Here is a 21508-nt window from a genome sequence, read left to right as displayed (position 1 = left end):
AGTAGCTGGGGGGCGGAGTAGTGGGGGGAACGGGAGGAGTGGGGGGGGTAGCAGTAGCTGGCGGGCGATCGGGGGACCTGTGTGGAGGTGTCCAGGGGACTGGGGGAGGGCAGCGGCACACGGAGGAGGGTGTCGCGGGGAGCAGCAGTGCATGGGAGGGGGGATGAGGGAGGCACTGAGGGAGTGTCGGGGGCGCAGCAGCAGCCGGGGGGGTTTGCTGGGGGAGGGGCAATACCTGAGGGAGGTCGGGGGGGCAGCAGCACATAGGACGGGGGTGCCGGGGGATCCCGGGGATCTCAATGCGGCGTCCCGTCCCCATTCGAGGTTATTGGGGTCCGCACCTGGCAGGGGGCCTCTCTCTGCCCCGCCCCCACCACGGACGGTCGCGGGGGGGCGGGGAGGCCCCTCCCCCACGCGTGGCCGCCGCGGCCTCCCGACTCCGAGGGCAGGTCGGGGCTTCCGGTTCCGGGGTCGCCGGGAGCGGGTCAGAGGGGCCGGGCGCTGCGGCGGAGGCAGAGCGGGGACGGGGCCCCGGGGAATGGGAAGCGGAGCGGCCCGGGGGCGCCTCCTCCTCCCGCGGCCGGGCGGGCCCCCCGCCAGCCCCGCGCCCGGCCGGCCTCGCGCCCGTTAGGGAGGGACCCCCCCCCGGGGGCCGCGAGCCCCGTCGCTGCTGGGGGCGGCCGGGGCCCGCCTGGATGAGAGGCGGCCCCCTGTGCCGGCCGGCCGCGGAAGGGAGCGCGCCCGGCTGCCGCAGGCCCCCGGGGGCCCGGCCATGGGGCGCAAGAAGAAGACGCTGCACGACTACGCGGCCGAGTTCAGCGACCTGGGCGTCAAGCGGCACCTGATCGAGCACGGCGGCTCCGGGGAGAGCTCGGTGGTGGAGACCCTCTACTGCAAATCCTGCGAGCTGCCCATGCGGGTGCGGCGGGACCGCATCCTGGAGCACCTCTCCTCCGGCCGCCACTACCGCAACCGCCGGCTGGTCAAGCAGCACGGCCTCCGCACGCCCATCCTCATGTGAGTCCGCCCGGGGCCCCTCCCCGGGCTCCATTGCCAACCCCCCAGCGGTTATACGGGGGCTTGTCACGCTGCACCTCTCTCAGCTTCGTCTTTTCCTCCTGTAACAGCAGGGAGCGTTACTCTTCATCAGAAAAGGCTGGCATGCTTTTTTTTCTAGTGGTGCTAAAACTTCCTGAGTCCTTCCTGCTAATTACACAACACTCCTGCTGCGGATAAACAGATGGCAAACTGTATCCGATTTCCAGGCAGCAAGGGCCTAGTGATAGCCTTGTGTTTGTCAATTTCAATTTGGCATAATTTGTTTAAAACAAAAACAATACCAAAAAAAACCAGGTTTTATAAAACCTAAGATCTATAGAAATATTTTTACCACTAAGAAGGTAATTGTTTATTAAACATTCCTTTGCAGGCTTTGAAACCCAAATATTGCAGTACTAAGAACTTGGAAGTGAAAATGACCTAATTGATTTTCATTATCAAAGCCAAAGAGTATAAAAATACACTCCAAAGTAAACTGTTTAAAAAAAACAAAACCACACTGTTAATTCAAAGTAGTGTAGTTACAGGTGACGCATTTTTTCACAGTTGGTAGTGTGCATTTTAAGATGTGTATGTTGCCTGCCTTATTTAAAGTACACTGACTGGGAAACCTTGCAAATTGGTTTTATAGGTTAAGAGGAAAGTAAAACAAAAGCAACTTTAAGTCATTAGAATGAACTTCATCCATTTATTTTGATGACTGTTGTTTAAATATAATGATTTAGGTTAGTTCATAGAATACTAGTATGCGCACTTTGTATATTTTGTCAAAGTGTAGCTAATAGCTCACCATGAAGAACCTACTATTACATCTTTAAGAAGATGAGAGATACTATTTTCTTTGTGTATAGCTAACTAAATTTAATTGCCAGATAGCATGTCAGTCAAATGATGGAGTAAAACTTTAATAAATTTATGATCACACACCTAGAGACATCTGAAGCTCAGTAAAACTTCCTCAGTTTTCTCTTGTTGCAACAAAATCTTTGTATTTGAATAATCCTGAATTATAGCTGCTTCCTTAAGACTTTTTTGTCCCCTTTTATCTAGATCTGCAGGTTCAGACCTTGGTACCAGCCTTTCCATGCAACTTGACACTCCTTCCCTGCTTTCTCAGCCTTCGTTTATTCTCTCAACCAACCCCTGCATCACCAGCACCGGCACCAGCTATAGCATGGTACCATCTCCACCTTCTTACCACAAGTCCTTGATCCCTGTTCACCCCAGCACCATCAGCTCCACAACCAGTGTCGTGTCTGCCAGAGAAGACCAAACACCCTCTACCTCCACCAGTCACCCTTCGGCATTCGCTGCCCTCCATGTGAGAAATGCGCCTGTTCCCTCAAAACAGAGCACCCAAAGACTTGTTATTTCTGAGGCATCCAACAGTGTGGCTTCTGGAGGGTCAGTGGGACGGTACAGCAGTAGTGGGACTTCAGGAAGCAATATTGGTCTTGCTCTCTTCGGCGTGGGGCTTGGTAACAAAGCATTGTTTCAAAGTTTAATGGAAGAAAATGGCTGCTGTTTGCTTTACATTGTGGAGGATCAGTTGCCAGATGTGGAACGTGCCTTCAATACAGAATTCCTGGCCAACACCAGGGTGCTACGGCAACAGGATGCTGACATAGTGTTCAATGATCAACGGTACAGTCCGCCAATAACTTCCATGCATGTTTCCTTATTAAGTAATTAAGACTTTAAGGGATAGGTAGCACAATCAATCAGCGTTCTTACTCTCTCTTTGGAAAATTTTACTGAAGTTAGGACACACTTGGGGAATCCTGCTTGTCTGACCTCAGTACCCTCAATATTACATTATAAGGTTGGAACGCTGTATTCCTTTCAACAGCAGGTGGCAGCTATAGGTCTAGTTGAATTACTTTACTAGAAATCCTGAGGATAGCACCTGCTAGGATCTTGCCGGGAAGCTTCGTTTAATCTGATAGGGCTTCTGGATGTAGCCATAGAAACAAACGATCTATCTCGTTCCCGCAGATAGTTTTGTAAGGGATGATGCCTTTGGCCAAATCCCCTTCCTCATGCTGTCATGTTGCATGTTGTCTGTCAGTTTCCCTGCTGGCTGCCACCCTTCCACTGCAGAGTGCCTGGCTTATTTCAGTGGAGGTGAATGTGTAAAGTTCATAAAGCACTCCAGAATCCTTCAAGATGATGGGTACAGTGGAAATGTGCAATATTATGTTGTGTTCATATCGCTTTACTGAACATCCTGGAATGCTGATCTAGATTAATACAATAAAAACACGTTGGCTAAATAGAGTTCCTGTCAACTTTCAAATGAAGGCAATATTTCAGATTTCACACAAATCTTAAAAGGGAACAGTGACTCTGAAAGATGTTACTTTACAGTAGAAATTCAAAGGTTAAAAATGGGGTTAAATTGTACCCACTGTACATTTTCCTGAAATTTGCTGTGTAAATTTGTTTTTTAAGCGTTTCCTCATATGTTTTGATAGCCTAGAGGGTTCAAACAGGTTTTGAAAGAAACCATTCTAAAGCTTTTTCTATTAAGCTGTGAACACATGCTCTTTATAACTACACCGTTTAAAAAAAAATCTAGTGAAGCTACGGACCATGAATTAAGTCAGCGTTCCATTTAAAAGCTTTACTAAATGTAGTAATCCAATCTGTTCCTGGTACTGTTGCCCCAGAGATTGTTCTTGCTGTTCTTAAATAAATAACTTTCCCTGCTCATAATATTATTGTCGCCGGGGAGTTGCTGGTTTCTTTCCCCACCCTCTTCCTGATGTGAGGAGCTTTTGTAATGTTCAAGAATCTTTTTCTCTCCTTAATTTTGACCCTTGTTTGTTTCAGCAGAAGTTTTGTTTCCTCAGTATTTTTCTCTTAATTTCTGCAGTGTCTCTGGCGCCATTGTCTGTTCACCACCTGAAGCAGCATCTGAAATTGTGATAGATGCTTTACGAGCAGGTAAGGGGGACTGAAGTAGATCTGCAGCAAATTCTGCTTTCATATATAACACGTTTGTCCCACTGAATCGAGCCCACTATATTTATAAAGCTACCATTTGGATAAAGACACAATGAACCCAAAAACTGACAGTGTACTAAAAAATGACTGGCTTTTGAAATCTCCTTATTGGAGAATTGATCTAAGACATGCTATTAGGGACCAATTCTATGCTCCTGAAGTCAGTGGCAAAACTGCTATTGACTTAATGGAAGCAGGATCAGGCCCATTTTAAATACTTAATTGGCTATTATAAAATAGTTATAACATTAAAAACATCCCAGACTGCTAATTTTCCGGTTTTTCTATATTTCTCCAGCTAAAGATCAGCCGTATATTTGTTCTGAATGCTTGTTCAAATGAAAATTGTTCCAAGAATGAAATCCTTTTGTGTCTTTTACATATGATGATTAAAGTATATCTGCCCCAGCAAAACTTTGCACTTATGATCACTTTGTCATGTGTCAGAGCTGGAATTGAGAAGTTTCTGGATCCCATTGTCAATCTCAGCCCTACACTCAGTCCGCTAGAGCAGAGATCCACACATTCTTTTATAGTATCAATCCATCTGAGTGGAGTGATTATCTTTTGGACATCTCTGTTCCCATTTGCTGTCTCATGGCGTAGTTGTGGCAAGTACAGCAGGGGCATACATGGTCAAGTAACATTAGGAAAATATTAATGCATTTAATCAACTGTCAATGGAGAAGAGCACCAGCACCATGTAATAGGCCGGCTCTCCATGGACTGCCACCAATTGCTCTGTTGGTCAGGGGTGGTCCATAGTGGTCTAGTGCAGTGGTGCTCAAAACAAGTTGCCTCTCTTATCGTTCTGCTAAAACGTCTCAACATTTTTATCTGTGGAAATCATTTTCCTCTGGTGGCCTATGAACTGTACATCTCTAGACACAAATTGAGCTTCCTGGTTAGTGATGATGTATCTATATTAATGCCCTCTGAACAGGACTGACTTCAGTTTTATTTGTAAATTCTTTGTCTTAATTCAATAAATTCCTCCCATCAGCATTTATATCAGGATTTATTATTCCTCTCCAGTGATTAAAATCACTTGCGGTCTGCCTCTTTGTACCTTGCAGCTTCCCTTGAGGCATACGCTGAGTGTCTAATTGCATAGTTAGGGAGAACTTAGTCCACTGAAGACACTGACCCTAATGACTTGTAATGTCAACGGAGCTTGTAGTGTGTTGTTCTGACTACAGGTAACTGAAATGTCTGTTCAGAGAAACACAGCTAGGAATAAAAGAAAAGCCAAGAAGATTCGAGTTTCATTCTCTCTAAAAACAATCACTTCTTGAGGTTTGTAAATAGTAAACGGTAGCTGCTGTAGGTATAGAAAATCATTCAACTAAAACAATTTTTTCAGTTTTCTGAAACCTTGCCTCTGGAATGTGTTGACATGTATAGAACACTGCAGAATATATAATGTTCAGTGTGGGTTATGTCCTGCTTCAATTTTGTATTCTATGACATTTACATAGGGAAAGGCGTGTTTTGCGAGAAGCTACCCAGTTTAGATAGGCAGACAGCGGAGGCTTGTTTTGATGAAGCTGACAGATGTGGAAGACCATTGGTCTGTGGATTCTACAAGTAAGACCAGCACTTTTTTGTTTTCAACAAGAAGCATAAATGTAAAATGTTTATATTTGATGAAATCTTCCTAAATTTTTCTAGCTACTTGATTCTTGTTTTAGAGAAATTTTGCTTAGAAAGTAGCTAAACAGAGAGCTCGGTTGACTTGCTGCTTCAAAATTCATTGTTCACGCTTCATAGAGATGACAATCAAATCGTTTCATAATTGGCATAGGATTAAAATTAAATTATTCATCTACACTGGATTGGGTGCTAACAGAATTTGCATTACAGGTACCTAGGGTAAGATTTTCAAAAGCATCTAAGCATGTTCAGGAGTGACTGAAGGAGCCTAAGTGTGACTTATGTGTTCTTGAAAATTTTATGCCAGATCTTCTTTGGAGGTGGGGAAAATGTCTGGTAACTAGAATTACTGAGCCATACTATGGATCAACTTTGTTGGCCTGTGATTTCAGAAAAAAAACAAAGTGGGAAGATTTTTTGTATGTGTATACAGTCATCTAATTCAGCAGGCATGGGTTTTGATAAAAGTTAGACTACTTGAGATCTGCATTTGGCTGTTCTCAGTTGCAAAACTAAATGCTTTGCAGAAATGTCAAGTCCAGTAAAAAAAGTACTACAACATTAAGCCTTGTCACAAGTACAATGCCGCCTCTCAGACAATTTCTGCGTATGTGTATTGCACTTGTTTTCTTTCAAACCGTAGAAATTTGCAGACCTTATTTGTTTGGCTGTTGTTTTTCAATAACAACAATTCTGTTGCAGCAATTGAAAAATAAAATGAGAAGAAAGAAGTAAATAGGTTCTGTTTTTTAAAATATCACAGCATAATTTTCTATAAAAATCATGCCAAAGAGATTTTATATATTTTGAAAGCTTACCTTTATTTTGATTGTCTTTTAATATTTGTTACTGACTTTCTAGCTGTATCCTAAATCTTGTCCCGACTGAAATATGCTAGCCCTTCTTCAGCGGACCATACATCATTATAGGGTGTAAGTAATAGAGTAGGCTCTGAGGTTATAATGTTCTTTGTAAAGAACGTATATAACAAAAACTCTGAGCTACTACTGATGTAATTAAGCCACTGTAATTTGGTGAAATTCACCTCTATGCATATAGCCAGTATAGTACATATGTATTATTTAAATGTACCGTAAGCCCTATTTTGAATATCTTAGGCTGACCTTCTGTGTACAGGTGAATTTAGCTCGTTACTCCTTATAACACCTTTTGGAAGAAGTAGTTTTTGTACATTCTAGGGTTGCATAATGACACCAAAATGGAAAGTCCTGCATGTTTTCAGAATGGTTGGGCCATTTAATAGGAGTACATGTAGTAAATATTAAAAGGTGTTATTTCTCCCTAGGGTTGTATATATGGATCTTAGAGGTTGTCTACACTACAGGTTATGTCGGCATAATTCATGGGTCTCAGGAGTGTCAGTAAGCCACCCCATGTGGTGACATAAGTTACACCAACCTAAGCGCTGGTATGGACAGCGCTGTGTTGGCGGGAGAGCTTCTCCCGCCGACATAGCTACTGCCTCTCGCAGAGGTGATTTTATTATGCCGACGATACAGCTGCCTGTCATTGGCATAGTATCAGAGGGGTAGCCATGTTAGTCTGGATCTGTAAAAAGCAACAGACTCCTGTGGCACCTTATAGACTAACAGAGGTATTGGAGCATAAGCTTTCCTGGGTAAATACCCACTTCGTCAAACGCACATGGCATAGAGTGTCTTCACCAGACACGCTGCATTAAAGCACTGCTGTAGCACTTCTAGTGTAGACTAACCATAAATCAGTGTAAATATGGGGAAAGAAGGTTAATTCTAATGTCCTTCTGCTTTGTTACAGTTCTGTAAACTCAGTAAGTCAAGGAAAGTGGCTCTGAGTTTACACCCAGAATTTGACCCAATATGTTTAGTAACTGTGGATTATTACCCTCTCTGCCTTCCCCTCAGCCTTGACCACTTACGGTTTTTGTTGTTGTTGTTGAAAACTGTTAATTTCATTTTAAGAAAAAATTATCTGTATGCAGATTATATATATATCTATGGAAATATACTCAAACACAATGTATATTGCATTTTGGTTTGAGTGCTATCGAGGAAGTTGAGCCCAAGCCACAAGGTTGGATCTGAACTTCTCTAGAGTGGAAGGGTTTTTTTGTTAAGACCTAATTGAATATAAAACCGTAAAGGTGTCTTTTTAAGCTATATATAACTTCCTGGACATTTCCCATCACTTTATTCATAGTGGCCTAATATCTTAGTTTATATTGTTAGTAAAGAGCTTTAAGGGCAAATACTCATTCTGCTTATTGCCTATGAGAACTTATAAGTTTTTGAAAGTCTCATAATTTGCTGAGCAATTGATCTCATCAGAAAAATTGGACTTTGACTCTGGTCTAAGTTGTACGTTGTCTCAACTCCAGACTTTTTTTCTGCCACCGTCAAACATCTGACTGCATGTCAGTGCTGTAGGTGACCTGTTCTCCACTGAACACTCACTGTTCCACATTGGCTGTCTCTCTGTAGGCGTTTTGATCCAGCCCTGCAGTTCTTGTATAAAAAAGTCCATGACAGCCAGGCACTGGGGAGGATTCATCGGATTTCGACAGTTAGCAGCATATATCCAGCAGCATCTCTTAGCTTCCTAAAAAAGTCAGGTACTGAGTAGCTTTCTTATAGAAGAAGAGGTTGGTTCTGTGAAGGGATAGCAATTTATCTTGCCACATATTTATTTGTGTGTGTGTGTGTGTGTGCGCGTGCGTGCCCCTAAAATGCATTATTGTGTTCCTTACAGCAGGGAATATTCCCTTTGGCCCTAACATTGATTTTTGACGAGTGAGTATATCTGTATGTTCTTGGAAATAATATTGCTGGTGCTCTTACATTGGTTTCCATGCAGTATAGCTATCTAGGTTTGCTCACAGATTTTATAGGAATTAAATGCTAAATCTTGTAGTGCCCATTTTTTCCCTCTTACTTCCAGGTGGGATTTTCTATAATGCCGCTGTACATGATATTGATATTATCAGTTTGTTGCTGGGAGAAAGTGCACCAGATACAATATTTTCACTGGGACATGCATTCTGTGCAGGTAAAGCTACATGGATTGGTGACATTGTGTTGGATGTGTTGTTAGTTTCCTAGTCATTGCATATTTCAGTGCTAGAAATTTGAAAATATGTTAAGGGGCAACTAATGTAGCTGTTCTCTGATGGATCTGTTTGAAAATTGAAATACAGAACAATTTCTAGAATGTTGGGCTAGATTTACAAACACTTAAAAAACTTCACTGAATTCTGTGAATTTCTCAGTGCTTCAAAACTGTTATTGCAGGAATATCAGTAATGCCAATTACTGTGAACATTGGTGATTTGTAAAGGGTTTCAAACAAAGCTTTGTGCTTAAAAATACCATTTTTTCAGTTCTTTGGTTAAACTTGACCTAGATAAAGTTGATTATTTCCCTTTTAATACTTCAGACCCCTTTATGGACCTGGTTTACATCAGCCTGTTAAACTATTAATCCGAGCCTATCTCTTTTTAATGTAATATTGGTTGCTGCCAGCAATGGGCTGCCATTGCTACAAGCTGCAATATAGATCATCTTAATGTATGGTAGGGCACTGAATTGCCAGGAATAAAACCAATAAGTGACCATATAATGGAATATGTAGGCCACATACTGAAGGCTGCCTGATGTTTCCGTATTGTAACGACAAAGGCAAGTATGTTTCAAAGGCAAAAGGTTCTCTCTAAGGTAGGTCATGCTGCTTTTCCTGGATAGTTCAACCCCCGGTAAGGACAGTGGAGATGCTTCTAGAGTTTAGCAGTGCTGAAGAGTGGTGGGGTGGACTGTACTCTGATTAGTGTAGGTGGCCATAAACATGTTCAATATTTACTATGCTTTCTATTTTACTGTTTAAAGATGTTCTTTTCACCATAACACCTCTTACGAAATAAGAGCAGTTTTGTGTACAAGAGACTTGCTGGTTTTCTTAATTTCCTAGTCTGAGTTAGTGTCTCTCTTGTCACTCAGATATGGCCTACTTGAAGGATGCAGACACTGTAGCAGTCAGCATGAAATTTCCTAGTGGAGCAATTGTTACTTTGGATGTCAGTCAGCACTGTACTAAAAGCTGTGATCAGAGACTAGAGGTGGGTTTTTTCAGATGAGTCTGTCATGATACTATAGGTGTACACACACTACACACAACACTACTATTGCAGTAGAAGTAACAATTAATTGACTGTCATGCTCTCAATTTAAAATAAACCACCTGTTTTGTTAGTCAAATTCTGCCAGTGGATGTGCACATGGTCATTTTTTGGAATTACTGTGAGCTTCATATGGTCACGCAAGAGCAAAATTTGGCCCTGATAGTTTCTCAGCTGTTTCAGGTGCCTTGAGGCTTAAACTTTGTAGACAACCTATCCCTTTTTTTCCCCATAATGTTTTTATTGTGGACACAACAAGCCAAGAGGTAAATCAGAGTCTCACAGATATAAAAGGTATCAAGGGGGGGTGGGGGAAGGTACAGATCTGTCATTATTGGAGCAAATCTTTTCTGCCTAAGTTCATGTTGGTTTTATATTAGAGTTCTTTAAGCTGGATTTGGTGGAGGGAAATGTTTAAGCCTTAAAATAAAAGCAGCTTGTTTCATAACAAAGGGAGAGTGGATATAATGTGCAACTGTAACCCAGGCTAGTACAGCATGTGCTTGTGTCCTCTGTAGTGACTGAACAAGTAATTCTACCCGCTGGAGGAGTTACTCCTCAAGTGGTACAAGCCCATGGTTTATAGATGGTTTTAAGGCCAAATGCATGTTAATTTAGGCATACGTTTATGTGTATTTTTGGTTTCTCCCCCCCCAACCCCCACCCCTTTCTCCTAGGTTCATGGTTCTCAAGGAACATTACGGGTAGATAATCAGAATCCCTTGGGAATTACAGAACATGGAACGTCTGTGTCCATATATTCACAAACCCAGGCTGATCGGTACAAAGAAGCATACAGAGAACTCTTTAGACACTTTCTCAGAACCCTCAAAGGTTAGAAAAAATTGCAAACATATGCAATGTCCATTTATTTGTAAGAGTAATCTTAATTTCACTTTTGGATTTGCTTTTAAAAAACAAAGTCTTGAAAATTGTTCCAAAAGCAGTGTCAATTAGGGGTTCATTTATTCTTGGAATCTCGATCTCCACAAGGAGAGAAAATGAAGAAACTGGTGTTCATATGAACTCTAAACACCAGCCAGTCTGAACAGTTTGAAAAGTAAAACCTTGTTGCCCTTAAATAACTTTGAAATCTAGATGGTTGTTTTTAATATTAGAATTGACATTTCTGGTGGCAGCCAAATAAAATGCTAATTGATGACACTGAAAAGTATGGGAACCCAATGAATGGGTCTAGTTCTGCCTTTGGATGTCCCACCGTGTCACATGTATATCTGAATGCAGAAGTTTGCCCTAAAGCTGTCAGACCTAAAAAAAGAGAGTAGATTTTCAATGTTTAATGCTTAGTGTTTAACTTGTTTAAGGTTTGCTGGTGGTTTAAAGCAGCAGCCATAAGCTGGAAATTTGCTGACAGTACAGTTTTCATAGATTTGAAGTCCAGAAGGGATCATTGTGATCATCTAGTCTGACCTCCTGTATAACACGGGCCAGAGAATTTCCCAAAATAATTCCTAGAACAGAGCTTTTAAAAAAATAATAAATAATCCAATCTTGATTTAAAAATTGTCAGCGATGGAGAATCCAGTTCCAATGGCTAATTACTCTCACTGTTAAACATTTATGCTTTATTTTCAGTCTGAATTTGTGTAGCTTCAGCTTCCAGCCATTGGATCATGATATACCTTTCTCTACTGGATTGAAAAGTCCATTGTTAAATATTAGTTCCCCATGATAGGTACTCATACACTGTAATCAAGTCACCCCTTAACTGTCTCTTTGTTATACTAAACAGATTGAGCTCTTTGAGTCTGTGACCACAAGACATTTTTCTAACCCTTTACTCATTCTCATGGCTCATTTCTGAACTCTCTAATTTATCAACATCCTTCTTGAATTGTGGGCACCAGAACTGGACATAATATTCCAGCAGTGGTCACACCAGTGCCAAGTATAGAGGAAAAATAACTTCTCTACTTCTACTTGTGATTCACTTGTTTCTGCATCTAGAGATCACATTAGTCTTTTCACTGGGAGCTCATGTTCAGCTGATTATCCGCTGCAACCCACAAATCTTTTTTCAAATTCGCTGCTTCTCAGGATAGAGTTCCCCATTGTGCAAGTATAGCCTACATTCTTTGTTCCTAGTTGGGTACAATCATATTTTGCCATGTTTAAAATGCATATTATTTGCTTGCGTCCTGCTTACCAAGGGGTTTGGATCACTCTGTATCAGTGACCTGTCCTCTTCATTATTTGCCACTTCTGCAGTTTTTATGTCATCTAAAAACTTTGTCAGTGATTTTCTTTCAGGTCATTAATAAAAATAGGGCCAAGAAGTGATCCTTGTGGCACTCCATTAAAATTATCGGTGATAATTCCCTGCTTACATTATGTTTATGAAACCTATTAGGTAGCTTTTATCCATTTAATGCGTGCCATATTAACTATATCATTCTAGTTTTTTTTAATCAAAATGTCAGGTGGTATCAAGTCAAACACCTTACACATATCTAAGTATATTACTTCAACAGCCTTACCTTTATCAACCAAACTTGTAGTCACATCAAAATAAGATATCAAGTTAGTTTGACAGGCTCTATTTTCTGTAAACTCATGTTGAATAGCATTAATTATATTGCCCTCCTTTAATTCTTTATTAATCGAGTCCTGTATCAGCTGCTCCATTATCTTGCCTGGGATCATTGTCAGGCTGACAGGCCTATAACTACCAGGGTCATCCTGTTTACCCTTTTGAAAATTTGGCACAACATTAGCTTTCTTCCAGTCTTCTGGAACTTCCCCAGTTCTCCAAGATTTACTGAAGATCAGCATTATGGTCTGAAGATAATACTTAGTCCTGCCATGGGTGCAGGGTACTGGCCTAGATGACCTCTCAAGGTCCCTTCCAGTTCTATGATTCTATAATTAACAGTCCGTGAGCTCCTCAGACAGCTATTTGAAAACTCTTGTATGAAGTTTGTTACCTGGCTCCTAGGATTGGTATAGAGGAAACTAAGGAATTTCTTCCCTTCTTGTCCTTCAGTTCCTTGATTAATTTTGCTCTCGAAATCTCCATTTTGAGCTGAGTATGCCTATCTTCCCTCTTTTTATCCTCTCTGTTTGTTATTATTTTAACACCCTTGACTACTCTAGCCAGCCTGTCCCTGAGAAGATTAGCCCCCCTTTTACTGAAGGCCATCCAAACTATACAGCCCCTTCACTCCACAGAAGCAAAACCCACCATCCTACACCACTTACTTAGCCAGCAGTTCTAGAATCTTCTATCTTCCTTTGCTTGTGGGGCAAGAAGGAACTCAGAGAAGATAGCTTGGACATGCTATATTTTACAGCATGCTTCATGTTCCCTAAAGCCATCTATTGTTTGCAGTATGTCCTGCGACACTGTCATTAGTGCCTTTATAGGATCCTTTCCCATAGACTTCAGAAGCCTATCCAGCTTTAGAGTGACATCTCAAGTCTTGGCTCAGGGAAGGTAGCACACCAGGGTGTTGTCTGTCTGTCCCTTGTAGAATGTTCTTTCGATTCTTCTGAGTTCTAGATTGTCTGTCTTCCTTGGATGGTTGTAGAACTTTGTGGGAAAGCTTGATTTTCTTACAGATTGGGCCAACTTGCCATCCACGGCTGTATCCCATACATCTCTCCGTTTCCTTGGACCAGCTGGATTTTGAGAAGTCTCTTCCACAGTTTCCACTCTGAGGAATTGGTATCAATTGGAAATGTCTAGTGTGGAATTCCTCTAGGTCCTTTTCTCTGTGTAGTCAGTCTGCCTGCTCTTGGCTATCACGAGGCCCATAGAATGCCAACATAATGTCTTGCCTCTTGTGGTTACGAACTGCCAGGCCTCCACTCTGACTTCCTCTCTCTCCTCCTCCTTGGTGGCCGTCTCCTTTCTTCCTTGAAGCTGGAGTACTGATGTTTCCTGAACCTGGCTGTCTAGGGAACGCCTCAGCTTTTCTTATTCTCAGTAATGTGTCTATTTCCCCCTCTTGTCCAAGAATTTTCTACTTCAGCACAGTTACTGGCCTGCACTTCATGCACAGGAAGTTGCTTCTAGTTTTAGGCAGGAAAGAAAACGTGGCACATCTGTTGCAGGTCACCACCATGCTTCTATCTCTGGCCATTTTGAAATCATTTGTAGAACTGAACCTGGAAGGTTCTCTCACTCCGTTCTCTAAACTCCCTCTGAAATTCTCCTGATAGCTGCCTCTGATCATGGCTCTCAAGTTCATGTAATAAGTGCAGTATAAAATGACACATTTTAAACAAGCTGCTATTAATACCAGGATCCAAAAGAGTAGCTAAATTGAAGAAATCTTTAAAATATATCTAATATTCCCCCCCATCTCCCCTGAGAGAAGTGCTTCTTTCCTTTAAAAATTTTCATGCTGTGTTGAGCAAAATGGGTGCAATATCCTCCTACAATGCAAAACTTTAGAGCCTACAAGTTCACTCAGTCCTCGTCCTTGTTCAGCCAATCACTAAGGCAAATAAGTTTGTGTACATTTATGGGAGATAATGCTGCCCACTTCTTATTTACAATGTCACCAGAAAGTGAGAACAGGCGTTTGTATGGGACTTTTGTAGCCAACATTGCAAGGTATTTACGTGCCAGATATGCTAAACATTCGTATGCCCCTTCATGCTACAGCCGCCATTCCAGAGGACATGCATCCATGCTGCTGATGCTCCTTAAAAAAATGTGTTAATTAAATTTGTGACTGAACTCCTTGGGGAAGAATTATGTCTCCGGTTCTGTTTTACCTGCATTCTGCCATATATTTCATGTTATAGCAGTCTTGGATGATGACTCAGCATGTTGTTCGTTTTAAGAACACTTTTGCTGCAGATTTGACAAAATGCAAAGAAGGTACCGATGCGAGATTTCTCAATCGAGGGTTTAAGAATCTGAAGTGCCTTCCAAAATTTGAGGGGGACGAGGTGTGGAATATGCTTTCAGAAGTCTTAAAAGAGCAGCACTCCAATGCGGAAACTACAGAACCCGAACTGCCAAAAAAGAGAATCAACCTTCTGCTGGTGACATCTGACTCAGAGGATGAAAATGAACATGCATTGTTCCACACTGCTTTGGACAGTTATCTAGCAGAAGCTGTCATCAGCATGGACGCATGTCTTCTGGAATGGTGGTTGAAGAAGAAAGGGACATAGGAATTGTTAGCACATCTGGCATGTAAAATACCTTGTGATGCCAGCTACAACAATGCTATGAGAACACCTGTTGTCACTTTCAGGTGACATGAACAAGAAGTGGGCAGAATTATCTCCTGCAAATGTAAACAAACTTACTTGTCTGAGCGATTGGCTGAACAAGAAATAGGACTGAGTGGATTGTAGGCTCTAAAATTTTACATAGTTTTGCTTTTTAATCCAGTTATTTTTTGTACATAATTCTACATTTGTAAGTTTGTTTCATGATAGAGATTGCACTACAGTACTTGTATTAGGTGAATTGAAAAATACTATTTCTTTTGTTTTTTTACAGTGCAAATGTTTGTAATCAGAAATAAATATAAAATGAGCATTGTATACTTTGTAGTCTGTGTTGTAATTGAAATCAGTATATTTGAAATTGTAGAAAACATCCAAAATATTTAAATAATGGTATTCTTTATTGTTTAACAATGCAATTAATCGTTATTAATTTTTTTAATTGTGTGACAGCCCTACTTTTAGCATATAAAGGACCAGTCGCTCTGGAGATTGCATAAGGCAAGCTTCAGGGTGTTCTTGCCTACTTTGCTTACTATAGAAGTACCCACAATAATTAGTTTAGTTATTTTCTTTCTCCCTTATTTACCATAGACATATTCAAAATAGTTAGTTGTTTCAGCAATTACTTGTTCAAGCTTGTCTTCTTTTAATTTGGGCCTGCTTATGTGAGTTGTTAGCTCTACAGACACTTGGTTATTACCAGACAATGAGATACACTGATGAACCATATTTTTATACAGAACATTATTATTTGTATTACAGTAGCTCTTGCAGGATCCAAGTGAGATAGGGGCCCCATTGTGCGTAGGCTCTGTACATAAAGATAGGAAGAGGTAGTCCCTGCCCTGGAGAATTTATAGTCTAAACAGACAAAGGGTGGAAAGGGAAACATAGGTGAAATGACTTGCTCATGATCACATATACGTCAGCAGCAGAGCTAGGAATAGACCCCAGGACTCCTGATTCAGATTCCCAAGCCTTATCCACTATACCTCATTGCCTGTAGTAACCTATTCTTACTTTTACAGGCAAAGAACCCCCTGTTATCACCAAAGAGCAGTTTCTCTGGACGATTCAGGTAGCTGCAGCTGCTGAGCAGTCTTGGAGGAACGGATCTGCTGTTGACTTGCGCAACGAAGCAATAGACGTGTCTCTAATCAAGACTGAAATAATGTGACACACACTGCTGTTTGAAGTGAAGGCTATTCTCTGAGCTCTGCTAAAGGGAGTGAAGTCTCTTCATCTAGTGAGGTTTCCACTGTTGACTTAATACAAAACTAAACAACCTTTTTTATTTTTTTATTTTTTTTTACATTTTCACTGGAAACACCTATAACTCAGATACCTTTTAGAACTACAGGAGTGTTCAGTACTAGTGTTCCCGATGATTCTTAGGACATCATTCAGGACTCGGAGAAGAAATTATGGGAGGCTTTGTCTACAGTGGCATTTCCTTTCTGAAGGAGTTAGTTTCAGGTTCTGAAATACTGTTTTCCTGATAATGCATTTCCTAGACACTAATCATGATAAGATAATGACGTACTGACAACCTGCTGTTGTAGTGAAGACTGTGCAATGAACATCTTGAATGGCAGCTTGAAAATGAGGTGCAATCATGGTATTCAAAATGAGAGCATCCATTTGATCCATACTATACATCTCATTAGTATATGCAGGAATGTGATTTGTCTACTAAATACCCCTCTTCTGAGTCCCCCATCTATAGAACTGTCCATGGTGTTCTTAATTCATTGCTGTGGATTTGAAATAACATAGCTGAGGAGTTGTGAGCATCTAACTTTTTGAAAATGAGCAGGCAGGGAGACTTCTTACCAACCTGGCTCTAGAGTGTAATGAAAGAAACTTGGAAGGCATGCTATAAATTGGACTGTTTCACAGAGCAAACCATGCACTTGGGCATTTCTATATGAACACTGCATCAGTGTTAAAAAAAATAAAGGTTTCTTTTAGAACAAAATTGTGAATCTCTATACAGTAGCACTGTATAATGTCTGTTACGAAGAAACATGTCAGCTGGATGCAACAGAGTGCACGATCTATCAGCAGTTTTTTGTTTTCTTTGCTTGAATCCAAATTCATGTTTCAATGTCCCTTCAATAGGGAAATTAAATAATACCTGTTTTCCCTGAGTGGGGGAAGGGAATATGATATACATGCTTTTTACAGTCCGCCAGATTTGGATTACACATCACAGAAAAAGATAGTGCCTTCCATAACAGGCAAGTCTGTTTTAAACCAGGTTATTTGTAACTTTTTATTCTTATGTTGAGCATATTGAAATTTATATATTTGACTTTTTTATTCTTGTTTGTATTTCTCATATCCTGGTTTTCAAGATTTTAAAAAAGTTTTTTTTTAAATTGTATTAAAATAACATTCTTGCATTGAATGTGTGAACAACTATATATGTCACATTTTCTCTTCCTGAAAAAATTTCTTAACCGTCAATTTTCAATTCTTTATATATATATTACTAAAACTAGAAATAGCTGGATATTTATAACTAAACACAGTTCTCTTGTGGAAATGGTTTTTTAACAGTGTCATTTTTTTTGAAACCCAAAGAAAGCTGTGTATTAATGATAAACGTTACTGTCAGATTTGTGGTATATTTTCTGGCCATTTATTGAAAGATAGTTTATATATAACCCTCTCCCACAAATTCCATTAAACCAAGATAGCCACTTATTAAATGAAAGCGAATGGTTTTCCTTGGGATTTTTTCTTTTTGATGTAAATGTTTGATTCAGCCATAGTTCTTCTAAAACTTTCCAAAATGTAACATCCTTAAGTATGATCTCAGATTGTCTCTGCTTATATGTTGCAGAAAGTAGCAGCATTGTGCTAAAAGCTTTTAGAAATGAGGTAGGCTTTTTGTGCGCACTGACCAAGATTAATTGTGCGCCCCAGTCACAGATGAAGGCCATGTCTGGTTTTGAATTACATGGAGTCCTGCAAGCAATTTGCTCAGTGCACTCAGAACCTATCTTAATTTTACTTTGGCTTGGGTAAGTACTTTTGTCCTTTGCTCGTTTTTATCTTCACACTACTCACTGAGCTTCACATTTCCTGCTCAAACTTCAGGCCAGTTCTGAAAGGCAGAGGGTAATTCTCCAAGTTGTAGATCAGGACATTAGTACTATCAGATCACCTCCTGGGCCATCTGGTCAGGAGTTGCTTTTCTGTCAGAGCCACTGTCTTTCAGACGTCTGTTTTATTGTGTTACAAAAAAAACCAAAACAAACCACAGCTATAAAAATAACACATTTTCCAAAAGATAACATTACAAAAAATACAATTAATAGAATTGGAATATATCCAGTAATACTGCTGGAAAAAGCATTAGTTAACATTGAAAACATGAATGATTATTTTAAAAATCTTAAAGCATTAAAGTGCTTTAATTTGCTACTACTTAGAAAGCGCATGTTCACAGCTCAGCAACACCCTGAAGTGCTAATCCCTAAAGAGTACAGTTTGCACAAGTGTACAGCTTTCAAATATGGTGGGCTGGCTGCTTCCACCCACTTACGTCGGTGAACTGGGGTAAAAGCCAGTGGAAACTGAGCTGGTAGTCACAAGGAGCAGAGCAGTGGTTTCCTGCCTTCCCAAGCTCCTGAGCTGCCAGCGGAGAACGGGGAATCTGCGTAGAAGTGGGAAGGGACAAGTACACTTGTGCTACTGTGCTGGCACTTGCAGAGGTACAGCTCAGTTTTTCTGCGGCACTCCCTCTGCTGAGACTGAGGACAGTGACCATCCTGCTTGAGAAGAGAAGGTAGATCTTATGAGGTGAACACTGTACTTGCTCAGAGGTGAAATCCTACCTCTGGCCCCTTTATGCCCGGTAAAAGGCCCTGAGCAGCATAAAGGAACTCTAAAAATCTCACATCAGGCCAGGGGAGGAATCCCCCAGTGCAAGCACAGTGGAATATAGCCATAAGGCTCTCTTTCAAGGACCCCTTTGCAAGCCCCAGTGTAGGGAGTATGCCAAAGGCAGGACTGCAGTGTTGTGGAGATTCCACACAGTGTGAAAGCCCCAAGCTGCTATAATTTAGGTCTGCAGGGCTGTCTAAACTATGGGGCTGTATAGTAGCCCAGGACTGGGAGGGGACAAAGTTGGCTTAAAGCTGCCATAGCCCCTTCTCTGCCTGAACTGTGAATTCTGTGCTGTACCTCTTAGAGGTGTCTCACAGAATCTCACCCAGAGAGTTTCCAGCTGACTTGCACAAGTCCCGGAGATGAATACATCTGCATGCTTGACTTTCCTGCTGAGTTTTTAAGTTCAATCAGCAGACGAACAAAAGGCTTGAGGAAAATTAACAAAACACCTATCCACAGGAACTGTAGGGAAGGAAGAAACCATTTCCACTCACTGATGTGGAAAATATAACCATTTTACCAGATGGGGATGATTATCAACAGTCTGGGAAAGCCAATTTTTTTTTTTTTTAATACGTACAGGTTAATGGTTAAGGCAAAATTAATGGTGTGCTCCAAAAAGGCTGAGTTCTGGCAATATCAGGAACTTTGAGCAAGATTTGGGTGAATAATTGTAATTAATTATATAGAATCCTCTAATTCCTAACAGTGGGGTCCATGGATTTGTCTCTCCAGAATTGTATTAAAAATCCACATGGGGAAAAAATGATTTTTTTTTTACAAGTAAGGCTTGAAATGTATCAGATTTTTGTATGTTTACATGCTAGAGCATGAAGTTAATTATGACACAGTAGTGTCCTATTCAGGGGAAATTATCAATATTTTTGTAGCATAAAGGTACATGAAAATAAATCTCTCTATCCTTACAGCACGGTGAATATACTGTATATACAGCATGTCTATATACACAAATATCATTTAGATACATGCACACAGTCTGGAATCAGCAAATAAGTTGCTTTTCTGCTCTACAAAAAAAAACAAAAGAAACAAATACTTTTTGGCAGTCCATCAGGAAGGTAAGTCATTTTGTTTGTGGGTATCAGTCAATGGCAGATATCCCTAAAGAAAGTGGAACAGTTGAGGGTTAAACCACTTTTTCACAAGACAAAGGTCTTTATTATTCAGCCATCCCTTAGCAGACAGTGCAAGGATAGGTGGAATGTGGGGCAGGCTAGAGTGAATCAAAGATAAATGTATGTGTTTTGCTTTTACATTGCAATAGAGTTTGATGCAAAAATGGTCCAGCAAATTGTAAAGTTGCACTGTACATTGGCAAGTGAATATTCCCCTGCCACACAAGGCTAAAAAAAACCTCTACAGCCCATTGAGAGATTTGTCAGCTGCCCTTTTTCCTCCCCTTGACCCCTGTCATAAAACCATTGGAATTTTCCTCCTGGGGAATGTCCCAGACCCATGTCCTCACACAGCTCTGAGTTCCCATCTCTTGAGTAAAGCCATGTTAAAAAAATATTTCTCCAGACACTCAAAGCTGAAAATGTTTTGCCATTTTTCATGCTGGGATTCTATATTTTTCCCTATTCCTTTAAATCTGTGTGTCTGGACTCTTGCTGCCACACTGCTGGAGACCTTCAGTTGATCTCGCCCTCTGTGAACTCTTCTTTTATGGACTGTTTGCGGGATTTGCAGTCTGGGAGGTCAAAGCCAAAGTCTGCCCACTCATCAGCCCCGCTGCGGTTAGGGATAGTGATGGTGTGACGCACACGGAAATGCACCGCCTCCATGACGCGCTGCCGTTGCAGCTCCCCAGAACTGCCAATGGAAATGGTGGAGGCATTGCTGCTGGAGCGGATAAGCTGCTGGGCTCCATAGTCATGGCTCTGTTTGAGTTCCTGAAGGCCTCTCCAGATAATCATCCTGTACTGTTCTGGGATCTTCAGTGCTCCGAGATCCTAGAACAACATCATGCTAAGGTTGGTCTTTTCAACAATAACTATTTGCTAAATAGCACAGTCAAGATAGAGCAAACCCATGGACCATTAAATGTGTTGATCAATGTGTGAGTATAGCCACAGAGTCAACCCATGAGATGATCCCGGCTTTGGGTCATACCCCATATCATTTTGTAAGGAAAAGAGAATTCCTTTGCTTTAAATGAATTTAGTTAACAGAACGGACAGTGTGAGGCTGACCCCCTTCACTGCAGTTGCAGTGCACCATGTGAGGTGTCGGGTCATTTCATTTACTGAAATAAAGAGGAAACTGTCATCCCAGTTTGCCTGCAATCATTTCTCTCTCCCCTCATAACCTGGATTAAGCCTTGTACTAAAACGCCAGGTCACAAATGCTGACAGGATGGGCAAAGGTTGCCTTGGGGATCATGATCGGCTCTGGGTGGCTGCTGTTTCTCTGCTCTACCAATATGAAGTGTCACGGGATTCTTGTGTGTTAACCTATGCCATCATATGCACTAACTGATGTTATTCATCA

General features: G+C 41.1%; 2 protein-coding genes across 6 annotated transcripts in view; one reads left to right on the top strand and one right to left on the bottom strand.

Annotated features, from left to right (window-relative positions):
* The first annotated feature begins 723 nt into the window (after nt 1–723).
* LOC115636827 (inositol 2-dehydrogenase-like) lies at nt 724–17519 on the top strand. Of its 2 annotated transcripts, XM_030537421.1 has the most exons (9): nt 724–1017; nt 2110–2703; nt 3935–4005; nt 5544–5652; nt 8199–8329; nt 8656–8763; nt 9708–9826; nt 10564–10720; nt 16126–17519. In XM_030537421.1, the coding sequence occupies exons 1-9, from the start codon at nt 773–775 to the stop codon at nt 16272–16274; spliced, it is 1683 nt and encodes a 560-aa protein (XP_030393281.1). In that variant the 5' UTR covers nt 724–772; the 3' UTR covers nt 16275–17519. The 2 variants fall into 2 exon arrangements, with proteins under 2 accessions (XP_030393281.1, XP_030393282.1); XM_030537422.1 differs by lacking the exons at nt 5544–5652; nt 8199–8329.
* The window catches only part of TP73 (tumor protein p73), a 74765-nt gene continuing 69722 nt past the window's right edge, over nt 16466–21508 (bottom strand). For 3 of the 4 annotated variants that reach the window (XM_030537418.1, XM_030537417.1, XM_030537419.1), the window contains one exon: nt 16466–20970. In XM_030537418.1, coding sequence (XP_030393278.1) covers nt 20650–20970 — 321 coding nt within the window. In that variant the 3' untranslated portion in view covers nt 16466–20649. The remainder of the gene's footprint in view (nt 20971–21508) is intronic. The other variant, XM_030537420.1, reaches the window with a different exon arrangement.

This window comes from Gopherus evgoodei, chromosome 18 (assembly GCF_007399415.2).
Source record: "Gopherus evgoodei ecotype Sinaloan lineage chromosome 18, rGopEvg1_v1.p, whole genome shotgun sequence".
NCBI classification, from domain to species: Eukaryota; Metazoa; Chordata; order Testudines; family Testudinidae; genus Gopherus; species Gopherus evgoodei.
This window is presented reverse-complemented; position numbering and strand designations above follow the sequence as displayed.

Coding starts and splice junctions, on each gene's coding strand:
- LOC115636827 (XM_030537421.1), top strand. CDS start 773: ATGGGGCGCAAGAAGAAGACGCTGCACGACTACGCGGCCGAGTTCAGC. Junction 2,704..3,934: donor ATAGTGTTCAATGATCAACG/GTACAGTCCGCC, acceptor TAATTTCTGCAG/TGTCTCTGGCGCCATTGTCT. Junction 4,006..5,543: donor GATAGATGCTTTACGAGCAG/GTAAGGGGGACT, acceptor ACATTTACATAG/GGAAAGGCGTGTTTTGCGAG.